The sequence below is a fragment of the Glycine soja genome, chromosome 4 (assembly GCF_004193775.1).
Source record: "Glycine soja cultivar W05 chromosome 4, ASM419377v2, whole genome shotgun sequence".
Lineage (NCBI taxonomy): Eukaryota > Viridiplantae > Streptophyta > Magnoliopsida > Fabales > Fabaceae > Glycine > Glycine soja.
Window position 1 is genome coordinate 2,425,492 of NC_041005.1, and position 23,702 is coordinate 2,449,193.

Consider the following 23,702-nt stretch of genomic DNA (forward strand, 5'->3'; position numbering starts at 1 on the left):
TTTATAAAATAACAAGAGATTTTTTAAGGAAATATTGTAGGAGGAGCATAGTCAACTAAATAGATATTTTGCAGCAGTTTAACCAATATTAAATTGAATGAAAATGTGATATAAAATCTAGTCATTAAACATGCATTTAGTGTTGACTTGATGACACTAAATACTTAACAAAATGAAACATACTAGAGTGACATCTCCTGTTATAGGATAAATAAAAAATCAAAGGTGTCAATCAGGATGACAACTCCTATATTCTTATGTGACAAAAATCATTCATTTTGATAAATATTTTTTTAATCAAACCCGTTATGATAATTAGTTTTTGTTTTAACCAATTTTGGTAAAAAAAAGGCAACATTTGCTTATCATTTTATGTTGTTTAAATAGTTAAATTTTGAACCACACTCGTTGGCTTAACATTCATCTTTATTCTAATTAAGAAAAATTAAGTATATAGATAATTTTATTTATATATGGTCATCACTTCTTTATTTCGCGGTTATGTTATCTTTTGGACGCGAGAATTGCCAACAATTGCTTACTTTTGTTTTGCAGTGGACACAACTTCTACACTCCTCTTATGTCAAAGATTAGACATCTGGAACGAAATTTGCACGATTAAAAATCTGTAAGTGCTCCAATTAATAGATGACCTAAGTTCAAGAACAGATACTAAGATATGCTTAAGATTTGGATTTTAGCTTAATTTAACCTTAAAGACTAGTTCACTGAATTGTCTCTACATATACACAATTTTAGTTATATAACTAGTGTCCAACGTTGATCTCCAACAATAATTGTCTCTAAGGAAGTGCACTTCGTACCCCGATGTTGTACGCAGCCTTACCCTTGCATATGCAAAGAGGCTGTTTCCGGATTCGAACCCTTGCATATGCACATGACTAATAATTTGTTTGAATTCACTCAAGTAATATTCTTGATGAAAGCTTAAAGGTGGACTGGACTGTTTAGACACGCGCCTTATACTATGCTCAGTTTAAAAAGGAATTGAAATTTGAGGTGGAAAGGAAAAAAGAAGGCTCATTCATGGTGGATGATCAAGAAGCTTATGGTAGTGGACTTTCAGAACACATTGGATTGTGGTTGACTACTTGACTCTATCCTAAAAAGTGGAAACTCATTTGTGCAGTACAAAAGTATTCTTACACCATCTTAATTCCTAGCTACTAAGGTTTGATTCAAGGATTGTTATGTGAAGAAACGGAAGAACACCATTGTTCCTGCTGCCTTAGCTTTCTGTTTGCTCTTAATTAATTTACTTTGGACGTCGCTCGTTAGTGTTGTTGATTGAATTTTTGTTTTTCCCATGGCACCCACCAACAACCAAAATGAACCGTGGGGCAACATCTCAACTAAAGCCATGAGTACTTCCATTAGAACCAGTGCCGTAAGGTCAATTAGGTCATTGCCTTAGGCCTCCCAGCAAACTCTTAATTTTATAAATATTAATTTAAATTTAAATTATTAGGTAATATATTTTATTTTATTATTTATTATTATTTTCTTAGTAAAGTTATAAAATTTTATTATATGTATACACATAGATATATTATAAATCATTTGAGAAGTTTATAATTCATTTGAAAATTATAGAAAAATTAGTTTCCATTTACTTTAAATTAAAAATAATCATATTAAAATGAATATAGTGATTAAATTTTATAAAAAAAATTATGTATATTTTGATGAAAATGAGAGTGGCGAGATTACACTTGTAAAATATAAAATTGCTTTGTACCTTTTATTTGAGTCATAATAATTGAAAATGGTAAAAGAAAGTGAATTGAAAAAAATATTATATTTATCTTGAACTAAATTTAAGTTTTAGTGAATATTAATTTGATATTATTGGTCTTAACTTTTTTTCCTAAATTAAAGATATTAATAGAAATATTAACATAAAAATTAATATCTTATTAAAAATATTGAAGTATATTAAAAAGTTAATCATTTTTATATGCATATAATTTTTATAAAATATAAGTAATAGTACTTACAATTACAATTTGATGTCATTATAAAAAAATATTCAAAATCAATTTTTTTTCTAGATTCAATTTGAGATCATTTATATTGTAAGATATAGTAGAATAAATTACTAGTAAAAATATTTCTTCAATATTAAATTTTAATTAACAATTTTTTCAAAAAAAGTGAAAGAATAAAATGAAAATAGACAAAACTTACCTACAAAATATGTCTAAGGCCAAAAAATTAATATATAGGCACGGCCCTGATTAGAACAGAGGACAAAGATCGTGGCAATTGGCAAAAGCATGAACAACACCGGCCGTTAACTTAAATATAATTTTATAAAGAAGACCAAGGTGATGGTGTCTGCCAAGAATAAAAATAAAGTTGGTGATGATTCTAGACTAGTTGCTAGCAAGCCCATCAACAATGGCATCACTAATGAGCACAAGTTAATTTGATAGTATATCGTTAACATTATATATGAGCACTAGTGATTGGCGGCGGAATATATGATAATGTAGCATGATTAGACTAGTTAAGAAATATCCTCGGTAATCTTAAGAAGAAGAAGAATGGCTTACGCATTGTCCCACTTCAGTTTCAAAGTGGAAGAAGCCTCAACGTTTCAAAATATACTCTAGTACATGTCGGCCATATCATGACTTTCTTAACCGTACGTACACGTGACTATTGAGGTTATTACCAATATATCTTAGCACTAGCAGTATTGTTAATTTATTCAGCAAGATATAGAAGGAGAGCAAAATGCTTTCCCACTTGGTAAAGGAGCATCCTTATTACATAATTTGTTGCTATGTTGGTCTCTTGTTGTTGTTCTTATTAGTATGTTGGGCACTTTGGTGCAAAAACAAGTCCTCTATCGGCATTCCTCCGGGAAATCGAGGATTGCCCTTCGTAGGAGAGACACTTCAGTTCATGGCTGCCATCAACAGCAGCAAAGGAGTCTATGAGTTTGTCCATGCTCGCCGCCTCCGGTAACAAATGAATCCCAATATTCTAATTAAACATATTGAAACCTCTTCTCTTTTTGTCTCACTGATCTCTTCTTGGTTTTGTCCTTCATATGTGGCTACACCTAATGCCTATTGTACATAATAAAGTAAACGAATTTATACTACTGCATGCACTTATGGTTTATGAAGTTGTAACCAGCTAGAGTTTACTTACAAGTTATATATATATATATAGCTAGATAATATCATATGATTTGTGAGTACATCCGTATTATACTCTAGAAATGATAATCTGATTATCATAATGTGCCCTTAGGCCTGCAGTAATGTTGAAAGTGAAAGAAAAAAAAATTGATATTCAAATTAAGTGGAGAAGAAGGAATATGTCCGTTTACTGAACTAGCTAGCTAGATGATGATCTATATATATATATATATATCATGCACGCAGCCATGCACTTTTTCTTTATATGTATTGCTTTCTAAAGATTTTAATGTACTCTTTGTCTATTTATTTTTATTTAGTTTAATTAAAATATATTGACAATAAAAACAATTTTACGCAATTATCTACTAATATTTTTAACAGGAATTAATTATCTAGATTCTCATATATGCATCATAAAGTTATTAGTTTTATAATAATTATTTTAAAAATTGTATAAAATAATTTCTAATTAATTAAAATTAAAGTCTTGTTTAAATAATTAACATGGATCAGTAATTTAGTTGCTAATACAATACGCAGGTATGGAAAATGCTTCAAGGCGAAGTTGTTTGGGGAGACGCACGTTTTTATATCGAGCAGGGAGTCAGCAAAAGTGATTGTAAACAAGGAGAACGAGGGAGGGAAATTCTCAAAGAGCTACATAAAATCAATCGCAGAGCTGCTTGGGCGCGACAGCTTGCTCTGTGCAGCACAACAGCATCACAAACTCATACGCGCCCGTCTCTTCAGTTTGTTCTCAACAGATTCTTTGTCTTCCTTCGTTCAACTCTTTGATTCACTCGTTCTTCAAGCTACACGTACCTGGACCTGTGGATCTGTTGTCGTCATACAAGATGAAACACTCAAGGTATACATATATGAATTAATTAAAATAAGATAAAATTATCTTCAAAAACACAAGTATCTTTCACCCGGATAACATCATTATTAACAACAAAACTTATTTTTAAATATTTTAAGCAACTGTTATGTTCAAGATTCAAATAAAAACATTTGGTTAAACTAAAAGATCCATACGTTTTTCTTAAAATTTGAGTATGAATTAAGTATATTAAGAGTTATATAGAAGAGAAATGAAGCATTTCAATTTTTTATTATAAAATTAATATTTAATATATTCATGATTTATCATATACATGTATATGCACATATTATTAACCATGCATAATTTTTTTTAAGCTTTCTTACTTATTCTCTAAATGAATTATTTACCTTAGAAGAGTCATGCCCTATCTATGCATTAGTGACGTCCTATGTATTAGTGATCCCATTATGGGGAAAAACTTTTGAATTGATTTTCTACTTTCACGAAAAAATATTTAAAGACGAGATAGAATGATATCTTTACATAAAAAGTTAAGGATTATAATCTAGTTAGTTGAATAAAAATATTTTTTTACAAGGGTAAAAAAGTTTTCTAATATAATTAGTTCTGATTAATTTTTTAAACAAATCACTATTAACTTAATTCAAATTAACACACACGGATAACTTTGGTAATGCAGCTGGCCTGTAAGGCGATGTGCAAGATGCTAATAAGCATCGAGAGTGGCCAAGAATTAGTGACGATGCATAATGAGGTTGCTCGTTTGTGTGAAGCAATGCTAGCATTACCCGTGAGGTTACCCTGGACCAGATTCTACAAAGGCCTTCAGGTAATTATTATATACAAATCATTTCAGTGTTAGCTGAAACAAACTTTGAAATGTTAATTTAAGCTTTCAAGTGAAAAATGCAGGCTCGAAAAAGAATAATGAACATATTGGAGAAGAATATAAGTGAAAGAAGAAGTGGAATTGCAACTCACCATGTAGATTTTCTTCAACAACTTTTAGATAATAAATTAAACGAGGATGGAGTCCCAGGCCTAACAGACAGAGAGATCAAAGATAATATCTTAACTATGATAATTGCAGGTAACGTTTATATTAGAACTATTGAACACCCCCCCCCCCCCCCCCCCCCTAATATATTATGTGCACCGGATTTTGCTATATAAAGTTCGAAATTGCAGGACAGGACACGATTGCAAATGCAATGACATGGATGATCAAATTTGTGGATGAGAATCGACAAGTTTTTAATACTCTTATGGTCAGTGAATCCTTTCAATTCGGTTTTGTCTTTAAATTATATATTATTCTTTCAACACTTTCTTCCTTGGTAGTTAATAAAATGTTGTAATTCGTTAACTAAACAGAAGGAGCAACTTAAGATTGAGAAGAATGGCTCAAGAAATTCGTATCTTACACTAGAGGCCCTTAATGAGATGCCATATGCTTCTAAGGTGTGTGTTATTAGTTGTACACTTTTACACTATTAGTTCAAGCAATGTGCTGTTGGCTGCTTCATTAAATTTACTAGTGATGAAATTGTGCATTGCATGAGTTGCTTCTCTTAAATTAATTGTGGTTTCTGATGATTAATTAATTGCTCATGACAAATTCTTTTCTTTCCCTTTTAATTCTTAATGTTTTTTATACTTTTATATTTATTTGTCTGAATAAAATTGGGTCTTCACACTTACAAACAGGTTGTAAAAGAAGCGTTGAGGAAGGCATCTGTGGTACAGTGGTTGCCCAGAGTAGCACTCGAGGACTGTGTGATTGAAGGTTCCTATATACATAAATTTCCTATGCATGCCTATGTACTTTGTATAAATTGAAAGGAAAAATAATTCGTAATATAATACTGATATAGGATTTAAAATCAAGAAAGGGTGGAACATTAACATCGATGCTAGATCGATACACCATGATCCAACTGTGCACAAGGATCCGGATGTGTTCAATCCTTCAAGATTTCCAGTAAGCCTACCCTTAGGACCCTTTAATTACTCTTTTTTCATTTTCCTTCCCTTTCTTTTAACCCCAAATGATACATCTTGCAACATTATAATTGGACAAGAAAAACGAAAATTTAATAATGGGACTTTAACATTCACAAATTACAAGATAAAAATGTTGGAAAAATTACAGGCAGAGTCAAAACCATACAGCTTCTTAGCTTTTGGGATGGGAGGAAGGACGTGCCTAGGGAAGAACATGGCTAAAGCCATGATGTTGGTGTTTCTCCACCGCTTCATCACCAATTACAAGTGAGTACTTTATTTTCTATCATTGATCAGACTCATTAATTAATTTTATTTTGGTAAAATGCTGATTTTAAGCGTATGGTTGTAGCATACAACTAAAGTAATTAAATAGTTGTAGTGCTTATATTCAGGTGGAAGGTGATTGATTCTGACTCAAGTATTCAGAAACGAGCGCTTTTTACAAAACTTAAGAGTGGTTATCCTGTACGTTTGATATCTAAGAAGGATGCCAAAAACAAAACCATGTGACAAGATAAAGATTTACATTTCCCAGCAATTGGAATGAGGGCTTGAAGGTTTTACCCGTAGATTCAGGGTTGGCTATTTTTTGTTTTTGTTTTGAGTGGCAAGTATTTAACTCACATGTCCTAAGATATTGCAATTACTAGTTATCTATTATAAGCATATTTCGCATGTATTAATATTTTTACCCTGTCATTGTAAAGACATTAAGTGGAAAAGTTAAGGTATTAGTGGTGATTCGGGTCTAAATTTCTTCTTCTAATCCTAAAGTAGTGTAGTTGAATTAAAAAATTAAAAATTGCAATCCCTCTTTAGTAATATATAATATGGTTGAAAAATCGAAGCTTTGAAGACTACTTTTTTTCTTCTTCTTCTGTTTTGGCCATTTTCCTTTCTTTATTACTTTTCCCTTCAAGTTGAGGTGCTGAGGAAAAATCAAACAAGGTGTCTCCCTCAATTTGACAGCCAGTTGCCAGAGCAATCCAAAGGAGTAGAACCATTTATAGACGGACGCTGCACTTATGATCACTGAGCAAACGACAATGATGCCTATTTCGATCAATTTCCCTTGGTCAAATATAAAATGTGAGTAGTCATTAAAACAAAAGCTATTCTATTACGAATATGGTGCCAAACTATAGTTATCATGCTCATGCAAAACTTGTCCCTATTTTTAGTTGTTAATTATTTAATTTACTTATAATAAAATGGTGCCCCTATTTTTTGTCTCCCTTTTCAAATATTGTAGGCAATGCCTTCCTAACTATGGACATAATCAAATTTAATCGGCATATGTATAAATTATTCACAATAGATGAAGTTTTTTCAATTAAATAAGTTTAAGATTAAATATAAGTAATTATATATCTCTACAAATTTTTGTATGTTTATTATATATTTTATAATTAAAATATGAAATATTTTCCAATAATTTTTAATTAATTTATAATTAGAAATTGAATTATTTTAAATAATTTTAATTAAATTATATAATACACTTTAAATCATTGTTCTTATTTATTTTCATTTTTATGGTTGGTGTTAGAGTTGTAATAACATTCAAATTTCACTATTTTATCAAATAAAGACATTGCATGACATTATATTAAAGGATCTACCGATTCTAGTTCAATTATTTGAACATAATACATCAATTGTTGTAAATACTTTAATACTTATATTAAATTCTTACAAATAAAAAAATAACATTATATTCAAGTTAATTAAATGAACTTGTGTAAAACTCATATATGAAAATTTAAGTAAAGAAGTCAAATTCTGGTAAAAAAAAAAAATTACAACAATACACACATTGTTCCATTAACTAAATTATATCCTTTTGTTAAAAGAATTAAGACTTGTAATTAATCCTCTAGAACAGTGTGAAAAAATCGTTTAGATAAACACCACGAGCTTAGCAATAATTTAGGAACAGATGATGTTAGACGTATTATTTGCTTGAGAAATCTTTTGCTTGTGTACAATTGGACCTTTTTCATTCTATATTTCATGTGTTTCTTTTTTATACTGGTGTCTATTTCAAGAGATAACACACAAGTTTCTTTTTGTTTTACAGAAAAGGATTTATATCATTTTATTTATAACAAGATAATAAATATTAGCAGATATTCATGTAATCGTGACGCTCTTGATAACAAATGACCGATATGATTTATGCTTAAATTTATAATTTAACGTTTTTTATTTTTAGTCCTTGCGAAAATTATTTTTTTTTTACTTTTAGTTCTTGTAAATAATATTTTTTATTTTTTATTTTTATAATGCTTTAAATAATAAAAAAAGTTTCTCTATTCAAAATGTTACTTAAAGTGTTTTAAAAATTAAAAATAAAATAAACATAATTTATCGGGACTAAAAATAAAAAAATTGTAAGAATTAAAAGTAATAAAATACTGATGCAAGAACTAAAAAACCTAAAATTTAAAAGTTGTCTACGGTTGACAATACATGAAACTCAGATAGACCGGCTTACCAGTAACATGTTTTTGCAGTCAAGCTTATGCACGTAGAGATCTGGGCTGCCAAATTCCCAAGATGTTTTTTGCTCTAATTCGCCTATGTTCATCACGCAGACAAATACCAGTCCCAAAGCAGTGCTCTTGACTGAATATTGCATTTGATTTTCCCGGATGAAGCTTTTTCCCACGATGGCAAGTGGCAACAATGTGAAATGGTGACCATGTTTGAAACATTCCGAACCTGTTTCCAATCTTCCAAAAATTGAGATAGCTAGCACACAAGTTAGGAAATATAATTAATATATTTGTTTATATTAATTAACTTTTTAACATAAATCTGGTTTATTTTTAACCCATTCATGATGATTTTTTTTAAATATTCAAATTTTAGGTAAAAAATAAATAATTTAAATAATAATTAATTTCGTCTTCAACTTTAAAATTGATAGATAAACAGATATGGATTTTTCTCTTAAAATTTTATAAATAAAAAGAAGCAAGTCAAATATTTCAATATCATATATATCTAAATGATTAAAATGAGATTAATGCGGATAAAAATTGAATATTAGCGTTGAGGACTTCATAATTCATACCATCAATTTTTGAATTAGAACTAGGTTAAGCAAAGTTTCAATTATAAATCAGAAGAGGTACATGAAGTGGAAAACCTAATGCTTTAAATGGTTGAATTTAAGTTATTCGGAAATCAGAAGTGAATGTTGTAGTCTGTTATATATATACTTGTTTCCCTCAAGTTTCCAAGTTCCCATTTTATCTATATTGTAGTTAGAGCTTTCTTCAATAGTTGGAGATACAAGATTAACACTTAGGAAAAAGTGAAGGAAAAAGGGAAGAGAAAAAGATGACAGAGAAATTTAAATAGTTGATATAATAAAAAAATACAACAAGAGAAAGGTTTGTAGTTTACCTTTTTCACCTTCATATTACTTTGTGATTTCATTCAAAAAAATTGATGTAGGACTTACCAATTAAACAGCCGATATAAGGATAAAAGGAATTTAATTGGTTTTTTTAGAGAAATTTAATTGGTTATTAAGGCTTTCCAAACTTGAATTCAAACATTTGACTATTGAGTGCTTCTTTGGTATAAAGACTACACAAATAATTGATTGTCCAAAATAGACGACAGAAATGATTAACAAATAACAACCATGCTAATAGAAAAATAGAATTGTTTCGTGCTATATATGACTATTTGGTAGCGAGCAACAGCTTTCGTGGACCACATTAGATATACAAGGAAACTCGTCAATGTATTTACCATCGATCAACTCACTTCTAGCACCGTGCTAATGTCTTTTTAAGTGTCATGAACAGTTGGGACTCTGGATTTTTTTTTCTCAAACAAACCTAAAGATAACGTATATTCCAAAACAATGTTACAAGCAGACAACATAAATCATATGAGCAAATGGATACTTGAAAAACATAAATCATCAAGAGGCGGCAGTCATTTATACTTTAGGAAAATAAATGATGTGGGGACAAATCTTGTCTATTTAGTGAGCAATTTCCTGCAATTTAAATATAGGTTTTGCTACTGAATATCTTAGGTACTACTACTGTTTCTTTTTTTATTTTACAGAAGACAGTACTAGTTAAGGAGTCAATAATAAAAAGTTACAGTAAAAATTACATTAATGATGCATTAAAATTTATGGTAAAATAATATCAAGTATATGATTCAATTGACATAAAATTATTTTAATTTAATTAATAATTTTAAATTAAGTCATGAGTGCGTAATTGTATCAAATACTCAAGTAGAATTGCTTCTAGAATATTTGTAATCTCTGCAAAATGAAAAATTATGGTAGAATACATAATAACAAATTTTAATGAAAAAACTTTAATTCTTATCCAATTTGCCTTTAGATTTAGATATTATATATTTCTTTCAAGTAGTCATTCTAAAGGTTAGGATATTGACCATATATATAGATCTCTTACATCCGTAGAATATAAATCAATTCCTTGTTATGGCGTTGGATGTGTTGCGGGAAAAGAAAGAATATAAGAAAGTGAAAATTATGGCAGGTTGGTGTAGAAGAATCCTTGTATATATGAAGCAGGACCACCCTCTTAAATTTGATGGAGCAGTTGCCAATTGCCATGGTTTGGTACAGAAAAGCCTTCAAAGTTCAAATGGTGTTTGTACCAACTAAAAATTGGGCTGCGGACCCACCTGGAAAAAAAAACAAAGCCAGAAAATGAATCCCAAGTTGGATATATGAGTATATGACAACTAGTCAGCAGTAGAGGGAGACAACAAGACAAAACCAATGGACTGGGGTAATGATTTATCACTAGAGCACAGAGACAAGAAGAATATATAACATATATGTGATTTGTAACTATAAATAAATAAAAAAGGAAAATAAATGCTTTTAGATTTATATCCTTCTTGCATTAGTTTAATTTCACTTTTCCCCTCCCCACATAATGTATAAAATTGAAAATTCATCAACTTGCTTTTTTTCTATATAAAATTGTGATTAATAAGAAGAAGCAATTGGGATGAGTCAGGTGACAAATTGCTTTATCTGAACTTTGGGTGAAAAAAATATCATAAACAGAACTTGAAATTGAACAAAGCGCATCAGCTGTAGTGTGTGAAGAAACTCCCTTTTTTGAAAACAAAAGGCTCAGTCGTGACTGTTATTCCATTATATTAAATGTTTACTAGTCTTTTAAGCAAGTTCATTCGGGGAATATTAGAAAAGCTGTAGATGGTAAAGTTGGTTTTGTAAAAAGACAATTTAGGTCGAAATAGCTGAAATTTATGCTTCTTTTCATTCATAAAAAAGACAGTACAGATTTTACATAGCAGCATCATACTCATTTATTTTTTTAGGAAAGGAGAATCAAAAATAGAAAAATGAATTAACTCATTAATGGTTTGAGACAGGGTTAATATATGTATGGAGTTTGATTTTCGGTGTATGTGACTGTGGCCAATTATTGGAGTATCGTATGGTACGGTCGGAGGGACTCACCAATCAAAGTAATTGATCTAAAGAATGTTTGTTTTATGTGCTATTGAGTGTCACAATGGTACAATTTTAGAAGCATAAAAGGTTTGTTCCCTGCGGACAGACAACACAAAAGAAAATAGAGGAAATTATATTCTTAGATCATCTGTTTTTCTCAAATTGTATCCCATACTCATCCATTTTTTATATATTATTTTTACATTTTTTTTAACATTGATAACTAAAATCAATTAAAATATATGGACAGACGAAATTGTCCTAACATCTTTGTTACACTTGTATTTCTATATTTTTTTTCAAATTGCATTCGATATTTCTTCGTTTTTACATTACTTCTACCCCTTTCTATTAACGTCGTTAACTAACATCAATTGAAATATGTGAACAGATGAAATTGTTTTAACATCTTTGTTAAATACTCAATAACAAATTAACAATTGACTCTCTGAATTAATATTTCTTAAAACAATCACAATTTTTTCTTTAATATTTGATTCTTATTTCATTGTTGTTAACATTTGAAGAAGATGTAACTCTTGATTGAAATATTATATAAAAAACCTAGTCATCAAAAATAAATATTACAAAGAAAGAAGTTAAAAATACAAATGCAGGAACAAAACACTAAAATTTGAAGCAAATAATCATATTCATTCAATAGGCATTGCTGGGAACATATCCAATAAAAATGAAATAACCGAATCATCCAACACGCACACAAAAAATTGAACTAAAAAAAGAAAAAGAAGAAGAAAGAAAGAAAGGTATTAACATTTGTATACCAGGTTCACGTTTAAGAAAAAGTTGAGTTCAGATCTTATTAAATGATGTTTAGTAGAAGAGAGAGTCTGAATGTAATGTGAACTAAAAAATTAAGAAATTTTGTGTAAAGTGTAAAAAATGAAGAATGTCCGATACAATTTGAAAAAAAAATATAGGGATATGAATGTGAGTAAGAAGATGAGAGTATTTTAAACATAATTTTTCATTAAAAATTATGTGATATCATGTGTCTATTTTATATTAAATTATTAATAGGAAGAAGGGGATTTGAATGTAATGTAAATTAAATAATTAAAATATTTTATATAGGAGATAAATAAGGAAGAAGGTCGGATACAATTATAAAAAAAAAAAAACAACACAGAAAGTACGGGTACGGGTGTAACTCAAAGAAATATGTTGCGTGGTAATAAACAAGACCATATATTTTTATTTCACTTCTTTAGGATAATAGCGAGCTACTTCGTTATTAGCTTACGCTGCATTATTTTGTTGTTCCAACTCCAACCACTATCGCATAAACATCTCTTAATATATTCAATCCGCGTTCGTGTTCATTTTCTTTTCTCTTTAAATGGGTCCCTTGAACTTTGAAGCACTGCCCAAAAAATCAACGGTAGAAGGAAACTATCTAAATAATTGGAAACTACCGGAAGAAACAATTTTAAAATTTAATCAAGTGGATTATATAACATACTTTTAAATAAATGTTGCTTCTCTATTAAACACTGATTATATTAATTAAGTGGATAAAACAGAAGTAAAGAACCCAGCAAATTTATTTATTGTGGGTAAACCAACAAAAGCTACACAACACACTTATCTGATCGCCGAATAGCTGAAAGGAAAATAAATAAAGAGGGAGGAATCTATCCAAAAAAGGAAGGAGAAGTAAGATATATAGCTGAAAGGAAAATAAATAAAGAGGGAACCAAAATTTGTTACACAAGTGATTCAATACTTAGAAATCCCTCGGTTTGAACATGAAATTATAATTAAAGGTATTATTTTATCTCAAAATAGATCAATCTGTTGAAAGATAATTAATTGAGTGTTAAATAATTAAGAAGCTTGTAAATATATTGGTTAAAAAAATATGTTTAAGCCGAAGACTAGCAAAGGATATTTGCAAAACATAAACTTTCACTCTTTCAATCAGAAGATTACCCCCGTAGGAAATTAATATAATTTCGAAACGGACGTTGAGGAAATGTGAATTGCATCAATCAAATAAAATTAAAATTAGTAAATATCATAGAAGGATGAGAAGAATAATCCACCTTCCCTTTTAAAAAAAGCAACATTAATTCATTGTTCAATAACAGAAACCAGTGACCTTTCTTTGTTTCCAGGGATGTCATTCGCTACAAAATATATTTCCAAATTTATAGGAATTGAATTTTTTTAGGATGTCAACCGCTACACGTTTTTAAAACTGTATTAAGAAAACGTTGGTAAGGTATAATCCATGCTCATTGATGGTGTCTGAAATCAAATAGTTTCATTCCATTAATCTTGCACACCAATCAGCAAAAACTTTGTTCATCAAGTTACACATGATCAGTAAAAATCTCCCTTATTTCGGCTAAGGATCTTCTTGAAAATGAAGTTAGTTTTGACGCCAGATGAACACATTTTTCTATCATTGGAAATTTCAAAATAAATATTACTCACAGATATCCATAATCATGACATTTTTGTTTCTAGTGACAAAAAAAAATTAAGCATTTATTGATATTTGAACATTAAAGTTTTAATATCATACGTTACAGCAAATAATTTTTTTTGGGACGTATCAAAATAGAATATTTTTTATTGGGACTATAGTTATATGTTTTTTTCCTAGCTGAGATTACATAATTTTTTTACAACAAATAACCATGTTTGAATCGAGTGAATATATATAACTGTAACTATTTTGAATTACAAAACACGTCACTCACTCTCTGTTTGAATATTATGAGCAACAATACTATATAGCGCCGATTAAATTAAGAATAACTGTGTATGAATTCATTTACGAATCAGTGGTGATAACTTGTCATTTTTCTGTATATATCATAAGGAAAGTGAGGATTGGGGAATGATATAGCAATTATATTCCTTTAATTTGGCGCCAATCCCATGGTAATTAAAAAGAACAGTACAGTGATCGAATAAGATGTAGTATTCAAAACAGGGAACTTATTAAATCCCTCAGAAATGGGATGAATTACTATACAATAGTCGAGGAAAAAATGAAAAATAATATCCTCCTAATAATTTCTATTATGCTTTTTGCTTTTATTTTAATTTGACGCCCAATACCCTGTTTTCTGTGATCTTATGTGCTCTTCTTTCTGCATTCTCTTATTCATAGCGATGAATTCCTCAACCGCGCGGTTGAACTCGTCTTCACTCAACTGTTCCACGCGCCGCAATTGCCTCTGCAACGATGGCGGAGCCACCGCCATCCGCCGCTCATAACTCTCCGACTGAACTCTCCGGTAACACTTCTTCTCCGACACCGAAACCGTCTCTCCCTCCGTCGTCGTCACAGTCGTGCAACAACACGTCGTGGTAGTGGTGGTCTCAGTAACCGCCCTGACAGTTTCCTCGAAAACCGGAGACGATGAACCACAAATAGTGGTGGTGATTTTTTTGTGGGAAGAATCAACGGTCCGAGGTTGTTCCTGCGGTGCGGTTACGATGAGGCGAGACTGGTTGAGGGCGTCTTTGGAGGCACCAACGTTGTTGGAGAGTGTGAATAGTAAGAGGATGATGGCGTTTAGGAGAAGAAATGCGTAAAAAGAGTTGCGGAAAAGTGGTAGTAAAAAATGGTAGAGATAAGGGAATGTTTGGAGGGTGATATTGGGGAAGAAAGAGGAGCAGTGGGAGAAGAGCAAGATTGCGGCACAGAGTTTGAACAAGTGGAAGATGGTTTCCAGAGTTCGTTTTCTTTGGAACCTTCTCATGGCATTGGCTTTGTCGTTTTCAAGTTGCCAGAAAGCCATATTCAAAGGGGGATTTCCTATTATTGTTGCTGAAGCAATTCTAGGTTGCATCTCTAACTCTTTTATATAGGCACAATGCCATAGGGTGGTGTTGCTCCTATAATAATGTTAGGAAATTCATGAATCCTAAGGTGAAAATTTGTAACTCTCGTGCTGGTATGTAATTAATATAAAAATCATTTTCCACAATTTTACTTACATATTTTACATAAATTTTAATTTTTAAGAAATATAATAAAACTAATCCAGTATATTTTTAAGAATCATATTTTTTTATAATGAAAAAACTACTTCCCTAACAAACACCCTATATGATTGTTACTTTGTTTCCTAACTAAAAATTAGGAACATGCCCTCACTAAAATGGAAACGAAATAGAGAGAAGAAAGAAACTTTATGTAAAAATAGAAAACAGATCTAGAGTTAATGGACTTCTCAGTTTTTTTTCTTCTAACTATAGTCCTTTTACTTTTTTGGACATTTTAGAGAAGTATTTTCTTACTTAACTTCTTGTTATAATTACATTTCGAATTTCAAAGAATATAGATAAAATAAGTAATTTCAACCATTCATAACAAAATACATAATATCAACTAATGTAGCTTAATTAGTAATACACATTGGATTTGTGAGGAAAAAAATATGTTTGATTCTCATATAATACTAATGGATTATGTGATTAATCTCGACTGAACCAATGAATCATAATCCCATCGACAAATAAAAAATTCCAATTATCATAGTTAAAAAAATCCTTAAATGACATATGTTACTTATATTATCTAAATTAAACTGAGTTATCCACTTTAGAACATGAGTATCTTTATTTTTATAATATGATACATTTGAATTTGAATTTTTTATAACAAAAACATATTATATTATATTGAACTAATGTTGTTTTTAACTTATCCAAATTAATTATCAACAAAACTAATAAATATTTTAGCACATGTATCATGGTAACAAAAGAATATTAAATTAATATTTTTCTCTTTAGTTGATTATTCAATAAAATTTTGAATTTAATTAGTTTTTCTAATTAATGCATATTTTTTATTCACATAAAATATAATAAAATATTTATTCATTATTATCAATAAAAATTATTTAATGAATTAAAACAATTTATAATATTCAAAAAAAGTAAATGCCTATATTTTAGTGTAATTCATGTTTCTTATTAATACTATAACAAATTTTTACTAAATATTTTTAAATTAAAATATTTCAACTTTTTTATCCGTATATATTTCATATTTAGCATGCACTTAAAAGTAATCATGTATTAATGTACAACATACTTATTAGTGTAATCAAAATATAAAGATAAAACCAACCGCCAATCACTCTAAATAATACTTGTCTAATTTTCTTTAAACAAGATTTTAAGTTTTAATCTTTTGGATAATTTTGTTTTTCATTTAATGGTCACACACTCTAAAAACAGTTTTACACTATAGACTAGTAAACAAATTAGAAGTGACATAGTTTTTAAGATAATAATTATAATAAAAGTCAATAAATTTATCATAAATAATAATTTATAATAAAATGATAATAAAAAAAATCACTATCATTACATAATATATTTTCTCATTTTTTTTATACTTAAAAGGTTAATACTATATACTTTGGTCGATAAAAGTTTAGGGCAAGGGATAGTACCTAATTGTCCGATGCAATACCTTTTTTTTTAATTCCACTTGACTATATATATTTATATTTTAAATACATATGAAATCTATTCAAATCATGGTTATTAAATAGTCGAGTTGAACTTTATATTGTCATTTTCATTTTCATGTCTATTTTTATATTTTCTTTACATTTCATTTTACCTTTTTACTTTTTTTTCACATCACTAATAATATTTTCCGTTTTTATCTCTTTTTTTCTTCTTAATTCTCTCCTTTTCTTATTCAGTTCCTATTAATAATTTTACCAAACGTAAAATGAAAATTTTCATAAACATTATGCTAGCAAATAAAAGACGACGATGTATTCTCACACAAATATTGGGATTCAATTATTTAAATTTAAAATAATTGAGATTACATGCAACATCGTATATAACTTATCTTTTCTCAGATTTTCGTTTTTATATATATACAAGTATTAAAAAAGATTTAATTAATCTTTTGATTCTTATACTTGCTCCAACTTTTGGCTTTAGTCTTTGTATCTAAAAATTTTAGGTTATAGTTTCTAAACAAGCAGTTATCATAATGTACCAAAAAAGAATTATCATACAATTTTTAGATATATGAAATAAAGCAAAAGCTTGACGCAAATACAGAGACTAAAAGATTAATTAAACTTTAAAAATATAGAGAAAACTTTTTAATATTCAAAATTTATGTTAATTTTTTTTCATATATTGTAATGCCACTTATGTATTATTTTATTGCATAATTTTTTTTATGATACAATAATAATAACGTATTCAAGAATACACTCTTTTCACCTTTATTTTCCCGTAATTAAAAGTTGCAAAAAATGTCTTAAAATAACAAAGTCAACGTACATAGTATAAAAAATGAAATTCAGACCACGTATTAATATTTATAAAAATAAATAAAACATAAAATATAAAGTATTCTAAAAGTTTTAATTAGAAATTTTTAAATTGAATAATATTTTATTAAGAATCTCATTATAATTAGTAATTATTGAAGAAACTTATACACAAAATAAGAACACTTAACAAGAAAATTATTTTAGATAAGGATAAAAATACACAAGTTTAGTCAAATGCCTATGACTTGAACTGTGTTTGAAAGCCAATTTTGTTCAACTGAACCCAATCCATCCTTGAAATTTCTTCCATGTTTGTGCATTGAAATTCAAAAAACTTCAATTTAATATAGTCTAAACGGAATTTCAAACACACACTTTAACATTGAAATTTGAAAAACTTCAGTTTAACATAGTCCAAATAGATTTCTAAACACACACTTAACCCATATAAGGTTTAAGTTAAATGAACTCTATTTACTAATAAGTTAAAAAAAAACAATCGAAAAGGTTAGACTTTAGATTATTTAAAATGGGTATTTTTTATGTTTAACAATAATAATAATAATAAGTTATTTTAACGATATTATATTATCATAATTGTTAATTTTAAAAAAATCTTAAACTTTTTAGTTTATATAACAATATTTAAATCTATTTACCTATTTAATGACAAGATTATTGGAAAGAAAATACATACCTCTAGCAATATGGGGTTACAAGCCCTACTTATTTTAAAATAATAATATTATTATTATAGTGTTATCATTTAAGCCTCGTTATCTTTAATTTTGTCTCTGGTGAATTAATTTTTATCATATATGAAGTTATAGGCTTGAATTATCATTATAGAAAAAAAATTGAAGTTCAAGATAAGCCTTTTTAAACGTTAGGTCTGTTAAATGAATGAGTTGGTCTTAAGTCTTAAATTTGGAAAATCCCATTTCATCATATTCACCGCAGTGCCAATGGTGTAGCTGATCAGCTTTCTGGTTTAGGAGCTCGTATGCAGTTTTTGTATGAGAAATTCATTGTTCATCCTGTGAGTAAATATGGTGTCTACATTAACAATAAATTTTAAGAAAAAAGTTAATCTTCTGAGTAAAAATAAACGGTGTCTATATTAACAATAAATTTTAAGAAAAAAGTTAATCTTGTGAGGAAAAATAAATGGTATCTACATGAACAATAAATCTTAAGAAAAAAGTTCTACAAATTATTTTCTAAAAGTATACTAAATAAAATAGAGTATTTACTCACAAGATTAAACAAAAATTTTCAAACATAAATCATGTTATAATAAACATATTTTTATCAAACTTAAAATTTACAACATACTTTTAATTGAAACTTATATTTACAAACTTTATTAATTTAGACATGCACTAAGAATATTTAGACCTAAAAACAGAAAAGGGAAATGCTTACGCTATCAATACTAAGCAAATGTATTTACATCGTGATTATCCATGTTTCTTTAGTGTGATTTGTCCCTCCTCTGCCTTGTGTGCTAAGCAAATGCATTTACATCTATTAAAGTGATCAAGAAATTAAAAAAAAAAAACTGAGAAGGAAGAAACTCGCAACCAAATCCAATTCAAACCATATATATATATATAGTAAGAGAGTAGTTAATTATTGAAGTCATGAAAAGGAGAACCCAAAAGGCTAAAAGTAAGAGGAATATAATGTAAAATTATCCTATTTGAAGTGCTGGGTTTGCATGAATTTCCCGAAAGAAGCTGAAGGGAAAAGTCGGAAAGAAGAAAAACAGAAGCCAGCCAGACACAAGATAGATCATTCAAAGAATATTGATTTTTTTCGAATAAGTCAATTCATTTGAGATCCTACGGATCCACTTTATTTCCTATTCAAAGATCAATCTTTTATCTTTATATTTTCACATCAATAATTTTTTACAAATGAAGAGATGTCAAGAAAACTTCTAAACTTCTTACTTCCCAAACACATCTTCCTCACAATCCATAACTAACCAGTCACGGAATGAGGAGAAGCATTTTTACATGAAACCTATGAACAATTGACTCATCATATTAATTCAAGACCAGAAAAGCATCACTTTCCCACACACCACTCGCCACCATATACTAATTATATGTAAACAAGTGACATATCAGATTCACAAAAAAAAAAAGGCGGCATATCAGAACTTTTTTGGGTAGGTTTTTATCTTGTCAAGACCTTGATTTATAGTTGGGTAATTTGCTCATTTCTCGCGTGCTCATGGTATAAAAGGAGTCACAAAGTAGGACTGTTTTTTATTTTTTATTTTTAGAGAAAGAGAAGGACTGTTTATTACTGCCACAAAAGAAGTATTCAAGAACAGCTAGGAGATTTTATTATTTGTCACCGACAATTCTTTTTCTTTTCATTCTCAACATATTTATTGATTCTATATAAATTTTTACATTAATTATGAATTTAATTTTTATTTTATTTTATTAGATAAGTTTTATTTGGTTCATATTTTAGTTCGACAATAATATGACATTATTGTATTCTTTACAATGATTATTATGAAATAATTATACCAAAACATTTAATAATTTTTTTCCTTTATTAAAATTTAGGCCTTGCATATAAAACTCCTAGAAGATTTTATCATTGATAAAAAATATATTCCTCTGTGAATATTTGATTGAAATTTAATAATAGAAAATATTTATTTATCTATTTTAACAAAGTTTCATTTCTTTATCACATTTATTCATGAAGAATATTTAATGAATTATAATAAAATAATTATAAAAAATTATTTAATAACATTTTTTGCATTACTAAATTTTAGATCTTGAAAATAAAAATTATGCAAAACTTTATCATTAATGGAAATATATCACTCTATTGATATTTGATTGAAATTTAATCACAAAAAATATTTATTTATATTTTAATAAATTTTCATTTCTTATGACATTTATTCACAAAAATATTTAATGAACAAGTTATTTTTTAAATTAATTAAATTAAAAATAAAATTAACCATACAAAAATAAAAACTAAATTTATGTAGGTAAATGACTTTATATATATATTTTTTAAAAATCATTCAAGTCAAAAGGAAAGATATATATCATAATGCAAATAAATTTGAAATTAAATTTTAAAAATAATTTAGTATGAAATTAATCAAGTTATCGACTATCAATTCAAATAATTAACATTAATATAATTTTTCCCATCAATTCCAACCAAAATTAGATGACATTTTTCTAATCATAACTTTTATGGTTTAAATATTTTTATATGATGTTTAAAGCTTAAAAGTAAATTAAATAAAAAAGAAATTCTATTGTAATTAAAAATTTTCATTCAATTTTTGTTATCCCAGATTAAGGTTTCACATAGATAATATAAAAAAAAACAAGTGTGCAAATCATAAAAAATATATATATACTTTTATTAAAAGAAAGACAAAAAAAAAACATACAAGACATCACCAAAGTAAAAAAAATATCCTACTAAGACAATGTTTTTAATAATAATATTTTTTAAGCATGTGTGTATATAAAAATATATTTAAATATTTATTAAAATTTAAACTAAATAATAATAATAATATATTAAAAATTCAAAATAATATAAAAATTTATTACTATAAATTATAAAATATAAATTTAATAAACTAGTATAGTCTATAAGATAGGATTCATTAATATAATGATGAGTGTTGAAATAAAATTATTGAGCTAAAAGTTACTAAATGATGTAAGAATTAGTTGTTCAAGCCAACCATCATTTTGTTTCAAGCACTTATATTTTACACCTCCTTAATCTTATCCTATACCTCCCATTTTTTAAAAACCCCAACCTACCCCTACCCCTTCTATCTTCTTCTTTTTCTTTCTCTTCTTCCCTCTTAGACCCTTCCATTCCTTATTCTCTTCTTTCCACAACACACTGACTTTCCAACGCAAGAGGTTCCAACTAAAGTCTTCTTCTATCTATGCTAGATGTTTCGGCCTTTTCCTCCTCCAATTCTTCAGGCTAGGTACATTTTAGCAAAAAAATGTAGTACCCACCCCCCCCTTATTTTTTGTTTTTGGAATGACTATTCTGGAAAAGGTTTTATGGAAAACCTATTCTAGAAGTAATTCCTTTTTGAAAAGCATGTTCTAGAATATTTTTTCTTTCGAATAGGCCTTTCTAGAACACCTTTCTGGAAGTCAAAAATTCGTTTTGGAAAGCTTGTTCCAGAGTGCAAGTGCTTCTCTAGAGTTGGCTTTTCGTAAGCCCAATAAAAATTTCGGAAACACCCCTTCCAGAAATATCATACCTAACATTTTGCTTCCAAAATGAATGTTCCAGAAAAAGCCTATTCTAGAACACCTTTTCCTTAAGCTTATTTTTTCCTTATGGAAATATCATTCCAGGAACATATTTTACTTATGAAAAGGTCATTTTGGAAACATTTTTGCTTACGAAAAGACCATTCTAAGAACAGTTTTTCTTATGAAAAGGTCATTATGAAAGCATGTTTTGCTTACGAAAATTTCATTAGGGGTATTATTGTAAATGGGAGGTGCAAGGTACACAAAGGAAAAGGAAGGTACAGGATTCAAGTCCCCTTCGTTTCCCTGGCTTAGAAATTCAGTCCATTTACAGATTGTCCACTAGTTAAACTATATGGATCCTCTCCAAAAAAAAAAAGGTAAAAAAAGCTTTGTAAATCATTCCTCCAAAAAACCTTGCAGGCTTATAGCGAATTCGTGTGCTATGAAGCCAGACGCAAAAACAAATTAATTTAATTGTAATTAAAAAAAATTATATGATTATTACTATATAATTTTAAAGTGGTAATTTTTACTATATAATTTTTTTGTAAAATTATATTTTTCTATTTAAGATTTAAACCACATGTGATAGTTGAAAATAATCGCTGTACAAGTTAATTAAAGAAAACTTTTTTTTTTTAAGACAAATGTTGAATGGTATGTGTGAACGACATTAAATTTCACACAAACCATGGTGCGCTTTAAAAAGAGGGGTTTACACCAAAAAAAAAAAAAAGCGTTAACAAAAGGGAAAAGGAATGAAAATATGAGACAAACAAAACCAAAGTGGGGAAACATTATGCAGAAGAAATGTGATATGCTCAACTCAACTTAGCTTGCAGTTGAGACATTTGCATTTGATAGTACCACTGATTGTGATAACCGCAACAGGGACTCCCAAGCTGCACACATCATTTCTTTGTTTGACCTTTAAAAAGTAGCAATTATTCCATTATTATTATTGAGTAAATAGTATATATATAGGGATTGTAAATAGATTTTAAACTGATATTTAATTGTAAATCATAAATTGTCAATTTTTTTGGTTGATAATGTAAATTTTATTAAATTGTATAAAAATTAGACTTTATTTATTTATATATTATTATTATTATTATTATTATTATTATTATTATTATTCCCCGAGACTCTCTGAATAGTGAATACTCTCGGTGCGTCATTATCGCAATCAAAATCGGAACACAAAGTGTTTCGTTTTATTATATGGTCATCACCTCCTTAAAGATATCCCACGGTCTCACGGAACGTGACACTACAGCTTCAACAAAAACGAAATAAGCCTCCTACGTTGTTCCTGCCACACATTATGCATTTCTTTTTCTCCAATAATATATACGATCAAATAAATAAAAATAAGTTTAGTATGGAAGATATAAAAGTTAAATTCAATAAGTAAGTATGTAACAATAAGTTTTAGAAGAAGAAAATAAGACTGTTTTTACTTCAATAAGATGATCGGAATAATCTAACGCAATCTTATCATAAGAAAAATATTTCATGAAATACAATGTTACTATTTTTTTCAATTTTAAATATATTCTGGAAATACAATATTGTCATACC

The 23,702-nt window shown here is 28.3% G+C and overlaps 2 protein-coding genes across 4 annotated transcripts; one reads left to right on the forward strand and one right to left on the reverse strand.

The window, feature by feature from the left end:
• Window positions 1-2,726: 2,726 nt before the first annotated feature.
• Window positions 2,727-6,783, forward strand: LOC114408629 (abscisic acid 8'-hydroxylase 1). 3 transcript variants are annotated; one of them, XM_028371745.1, is made up of 10 exons: window positions 2,727-2,990; window positions 3,717-4,044; window positions 4,703-4,852; window positions 4,936-5,113; window positions 5,212-5,291; window positions 5,398-5,484; window positions 5,731-5,809; window positions 5,898-6,004; window positions 6,176-6,294; window positions 6,410-6,783. In XM_028371745.1, the coding sequence occupies exons 1-10, from the start codon at window positions 2,761-2,763 to the stop codon at window positions 6,435-6,437; spliced, it is 1,386 nt and encodes a 461-aa protein (XP_028227546.1). In that variant the 5' UTR covers window positions 2,727-2,760; the 3' UTR covers window positions 6,438-6,783. The 3 variants fall into 3 exon arrangements, with proteins under 3 accessions (XP_028227546.1, XP_028227545.1, XP_028227547.1); XM_028371744.1 differs by having other exon boundaries at window positions 6,423-6,783; XM_028371746.1 differs by having other exon boundaries at window positions 6,380-6,498.
• Window positions 6,784-14,601: 7,818 nt separating this feature from the next.
• Window positions 14,602-15,306, reverse strand: LOC114408298. The gene has a single exon (XM_028371331.1). It carries the CDS (start codon window positions 15,304-15,306, stop codon window positions 14,602-14,604), a length of 705 nt encoding a protein of 234 aa, XP_028227132.1.
• Window positions 15,307-23,702: the final 8,396 nt, after the last annotated feature.

Coding starts and splice junctions, on each gene's coding strand:
- LOC114408298 (XM_028371331.1), bottom strand. CDS start 15,306: ATGGCTTTCTGGCAACTTGAAAACGACAAAGCCAATGCCATGAGAAGG.
- LOC114408629 (XM_028371744.1), top strand. CDS start 2,761: ATGCTTTCCCACTTGGTAAAGGAGCATCCTTATTACATAATTTGTTGC. Junction 5,810..5,897: donor CGAGGACTGTGTGATTGAAG/GTTCCTATATAC, acceptor ATACTGATATAG/GATTTAAAATCAAGAAAGGG. Junction 6,295..6,422: donor CGCTTCATCACCAATTACAA/GTGAGTACTTTA, acceptor GCTTATATTCAG/GTGGAAGGTGATTGATTCTG.